The sequence below is a fragment of the Mya arenaria genome, chromosome 3 (genome assembly GCF_026914265.1).
Source record: "Mya arenaria isolate MELC-2E11 chromosome 3, ASM2691426v1".
Lineage (NCBI taxonomy): Eukaryota > Metazoa > Mollusca > Bivalvia > Myida > Myidae > Mya > Mya arenaria.
Window position 1 is genome coordinate 68,506,252 of NC_069124.1, and position 4,985 is coordinate 68,511,236.

Genomic DNA, 4,985 nt, shown 5'->3' on the forward strand with positions numbered 1-4,985 from the left:
TGGGCGCATGGCAAGAAGGATAGAGGTCGGCAATTGTTCCTTCAAAAACTGCTTTTCGATATAACCAAAAAGTTTTTGCATTTCATAATAACAAAATATTAATAACATTCAATGTTAATATATAGTATGTGCCTCATTTGTAGGTATGAATATACCCTGGGGATAGAATATGCATTCCGAGACTTCCGTTTTAAGGCAAACATGGTGAACATATAAATATAACAACTTTTTGGACCAGAAACGTAATTTGCTTTTTGTTATAACAAACAATACTTCAGAACATTCTCAGCATTTGCCCACGATTTTTGAAAAAAAAATGCCCAACATATCGCTCAGTAACCGAGTATTGTGTACATTTTCCCTCTAAGCCCGCGCTATGTTTAATAAAAAAGAATATGAAAATAACTAGCTTACAGCGATAACCCTTTCCAAATCGAGCTGTATTTTGCTTCCTGTTATAACCAAATGTTACAAACGTCACAAACCACGTGATATGTCCACACTGATAACATGGTTAACTAATACCTCAAACACTGGTGAGTGTCATTTTCCGAAATTCTGAACAAGTAATCGATCACCGAAATGAGCGAAAGCGCTACTGCAGCATCTGAGTAAGTTATTGTAATTTGTTCTTATTTGGTTTTATGTTGTTGTTGTTGTTGTTTTTCAATATTGCAGTTTTTATCATTGAGATTTAAAAATAATTTTGATTATTAAGCAATATTATGTAGTAATAGAACTGATCCAATTACCCTATTTTATAGGGACAAGTGTCGAATCCGCGACACTTTCACCAAAGAAATATGACATGTTTTCTCTTCTTTACTTTATCTAGTGTAAAGCTGACCATAAAGTAGCAATTAAAGTTGTGTTGAAAATTCTTTTTTAATAAAGGCTTAATATCTAAGGACACTGAAATCAAGTTTAAAGGAGTATTAGGAATTCTTAAAACAATTGCAACTCGCAAATTGTCACGACTTATGATAACGTTCTGATACATAGTGGAATTCGTTGACTGTTAAAAAAGAACGTATGAAGTGGTAAAGGTGCAGCCGGACAAGGACTATTTCAACCTTTGACCTTTAATCATGACTTTGAACTTTGGAGTACAGATCTTGGTATTATGCCCGACACGCCACCTCATATGTTTTTTTATACAAAATAAAGTAATACTTTTCTTCATATTGTTAATTACTGCATACAATATGAAGAACAATTGCCTACCATACATTTAAATATTAGGATCGTTTTGCCATATGTTTGTCCTTTTAGTGATTCATTCATAAATACAAGAACATGCCCAGTAGTCATTAAATCAAAAATAAGCCCTGTTTAAAGCCACGAGGCAAGGACCTGGTGGCAATTGACTACAGACACAAACGTATAAACACCAAATGAACAAACACAAACGCCAGAATCAGCCCATGAAAATTAAAGATACACTATGACTCCCATATACGATTTACCACAATGAATTGATTTAATATTCCAAAAAGTGTGAGTAAATGTCGAAAACAATGCTTCTTTTGATGAATACCGAGTTTAATTTTAGAGAAATGAGCATTTAACATGATATTTCTACATATTGAGACTATAGCAGATCACAGTAAAGCTTTAAGCACTTTTAAGCACCAATTACTTAATAATTTGGCACTTTCTGCTACTAAATACACGGTTACAATTTTGTAATTAGCTATTAATATTTTCCATAAATGCATTATTTAGTAAGTTTATCAGTCAAAATTAATATTTGTTATACATTTGCATGTATTGGTTTTGAATAAGATTGTCGCTTTAACGATACAAGAGCACTCACTATGATTAGATGAATTTATCATTATGTAAATAAATTGTATATGTAATTCGCCCGCAAACCTGAATAGATATAGAACGTTTGACTTTGGCTTGAATATTTTATCTGCAAAGTTAACATGATTATCACTGGAGATATCTACTTCATTTATAATAAAGATCCGATAAAGCGAGTGAAAAAAGTGGAATGTGAGGTAAGATAAACCAAACGGCCTGAAAAATAACGCAAAATCAAATGTAAGCCAAGATGTCTCGATATGATATTTGAGGTCGAAGGGACATGTCTGACCCCAGTTTGTATCTCGAATACCGCCCAACCACGTGCAAGAAGGCATACATTCTTTTTGCGATTAATACATTTCTTTTGTTGTTAACGTTGCATACGCTAACTAGTTCATACCTTTTTTCTATGATTATGAGCTCGTCTGTTTGTTTTTTTGTTTTTTTGGTTTTAAAAAAAAGGCAATGAATTGTGATAGATTTGTTGCCGTCGTCATCGACGTTGTCGTTCGAACACTTAAACCATGCCGTAACTCAAAACCCATTCACGATATTACAATGATTCTTGTTGCAAGAATCATTACATAAATACGACACACTACTGCGGGTCAAATGACACTATAAAGATCGGCCACATCTTGTTTGGTCAGCTGAAACAGCTTAAAAGTTGGGAGAGCATATCAATACGCGCCATTTCTGATGAAGTTGCATCATCATCATCGACGTCGTCATCATCATCATCATCATCATCATCATCATCATCATCATCATCATCATCATCATCACCATCATCATCATCATCATCATCATATGTTGTGTCGTGTGGAAAGCAAGCAATGCCTACCTAAGCGCCGACTCCATCCTTTAAGCGGATATGGATACCGTTACCGTCATTCTCCATTTAATACTATCTATTATAGGTCAGGTGGATATAGGCGAAGAGAAGGGGTTCTAGAATGGGACGATTACTTTATGGCCATTGCCTTTTTGTCTGCTCAGCGCAGCAAAGACCCCGTTACGCAAGTAAGTGCAAATTAAGGAATCCGACCCCAAAATAAGCTAGTTCTCAGGTCGCTACATAAAAAAATACAATTAACGGATGCCTGGTGGCCCCATTTAATATCAGTGTTATTTAAATTGCTACCAACATGACAGAAAAATGACCAATAACACAGTTTAACGCAAAGTTATTGTAGATTATTCGTACGTTCTTTATTTCAACTCAAATCAGAGGTGAGCAGACCTTTTGCCATTTTACAAGCGCTAACTTTTTTCCTGCATAGAAATCCTTTCAACTAACACAAACATAATATAGGGTCACCAGTAATGCCAATCACACATAATTCTCAGATACTTTTTCAAAATTGCTTAAACGTCTCCAAACGAAAATAGCAATTAACAATGCGTACTATGATTAGAAAGTGGAAGTATCTGGAAATATTTTTTGCAACCAATTCTCTCTGTAATAAAGCACTAAGTCAAGATAAACACCCCGTATATTTCTTTTTTATACACGCTTAGTAATCGGCCTTTTTTCAACAGGTTGGAGCGTGTATCGTGAACGAGGATAAGAGAATAGTCGGTACCGGATACAATGGCATGCCCAATAGGTGTCCGGATGACAAGCTACCCTGGGGCAAAGGTGACAAAGACGTCCTCAAAAACAAAAATCTTTACGGTCAGAATTTTATAGTATCAACATAAGATAAATCATTTATCTCAATGTAAAACATTAATTAAAACAAAACAACATACAAATCATATTTACAAAAATGGTAGCAGTTTGTACCTGTACAGCTTTGGTATTATCACTAGACGTCAAGGGTAAGTCGATTAAATGCTTAAGGTCATACAAAACACATCCAATATTCAATTCCAGTGTGCCATGCTGAACTCAATGCCGTGCTAAATAAAAACTCTACGGACGTTAAGAACTGCACGATCTACGTGTCTCTGTTCCCTTGCAACGAATGCGCAAAGGTTATCATCCAGTCAGGCATCAAGGAGATCAAGTACTACTCAGACAAGTACAAGGACCGCCCGGAAGTCAAAGCCTCTAAAAGCATGTTGGATAAGGCAGAAGTGGCATACAGGTAAAGTTGATTCATGAGGTATACCGAAAATATATCATTATAAGTTCGAACCTTCAGGTATTTTAGAATTCGAAATGTGACTGTAATCACGCCAACTATTGCCGTTAACTGATGCTTTAAATAACAATATTGAACACTATTTTAATTTCCACTGTGAGCTTTTGTACTATTGTAAGTTATTTAGGACAAAATGTTATCATCTTGCATGGCTCTGTAAAACGAAATAAAAAGAAACATCACCCCAATTTACACTATTTTTATTCTAACTAAAATTGATAATCATCAGAAACAGGTTTAAATAGTTGATCAACTATCTCATTGTGTTTGATTTAAAGATAAAATAATATTTCCAGTCGGTATCGACCAACCAGGGGCAAGATTGAGATAGATTTTTCTGTGATTGAAAAGATGTCACGCGGCGCGTACATGTAGAGTGCAGTGAACACCCAAACTACTAGCTAAGGCAAACTGGATGATCGAGTCGGTACAAGAAATATACATTTCCATAGACAATTTGCTCTGAATTTACAAGTTTGTGATTATTTCTTTTTATGCTACTAGCTGTTGCTGTCATTGGATCCATAATGATATTAATAACAATGTGTTTTATGTTCTAGTATTTCCGGTGTAATGGACAAGCTCGAATGTAATGGACAATGTATGAAAATAATAACACACGTGTTTGAATTGAAATAAGGGCTTTTATTTTAGAATGCCGTTTGTTATGTTATATTTCCATATCTGGATATCTAATAAATCGCACTGCATGAATACAAGAAATAAAAACAAATGTTTAAACAAAAGTAATAAGAAATATACAGAGTTGATTCAAAAAGTGAGGTGAGCCAATGTCTTATGCTGTAAGTGAGGAGGTGAGGAGGAGGTGGATTTTCAAAATTGATGCTTGTTATAAATGTGTATGTATTGGTTTTGAACTTTGAATGCCACTTGAAGCTATCTCACTGTGTCAGATTTTTGTCTATAATTTGCGTAATGATTTATTTCTTCAAGAATTTTAAAACTTGACATATGAAAAATCTTTCTGCTAATTACAATGAATCGTTTGGACAATTCCGTGTG

At 34.6% G+C, this 4,985-nt stretch overlaps 1 protein-coding gene across 1 annotated transcript; it reads left to right on the forward strand.

Annotated features, from left to right (window-relative positions):
* The first annotated feature begins 504 nt into the window (after positions 1-504).
* LOC128228886 (deoxycytidylate deaminase-like) lies at positions 505-4,700 on the forward strand. Its single transcript, XM_052940428.1, has 5 exons — positions 505-611; positions 2,733-2,835; positions 3,355-3,490; positions 3,692-3,905; positions 4,259-4,700. Exons 1-5 carry the CDS (start codon positions 583-585, stop codon positions 4,335-4,337), a joined length of 561 nt encoding a protein of 186 aa, XP_052796388.1. The 5' UTR covers positions 505-582; the 3' UTR covers positions 4,338-4,700.
* The last annotated feature ends 285 nt before the right edge of the window (positions 4,701-4,985 follow it).

Coding starts and splice junctions, on each gene's coding strand:
- LOC128228886 (XM_052940428.1), top strand. CDS start 583: ATGAGCGAAAGCGCTACTGCAGCATCTGA. Junction 2,836..3,354: donor GCAAAGACCCCGTTACGCAA/GTAAGTGCAAAT, acceptor TTTTTTCAACAG/GTTGGAGCGTGTATCGTGAA. Junction 3,906..4,258: donor AAGGCAGAAGTGGCATACAG/GTAAAGTTGATT, acceptor TAATATTTCCAG/TCGGTATCGACCAACCAGGG.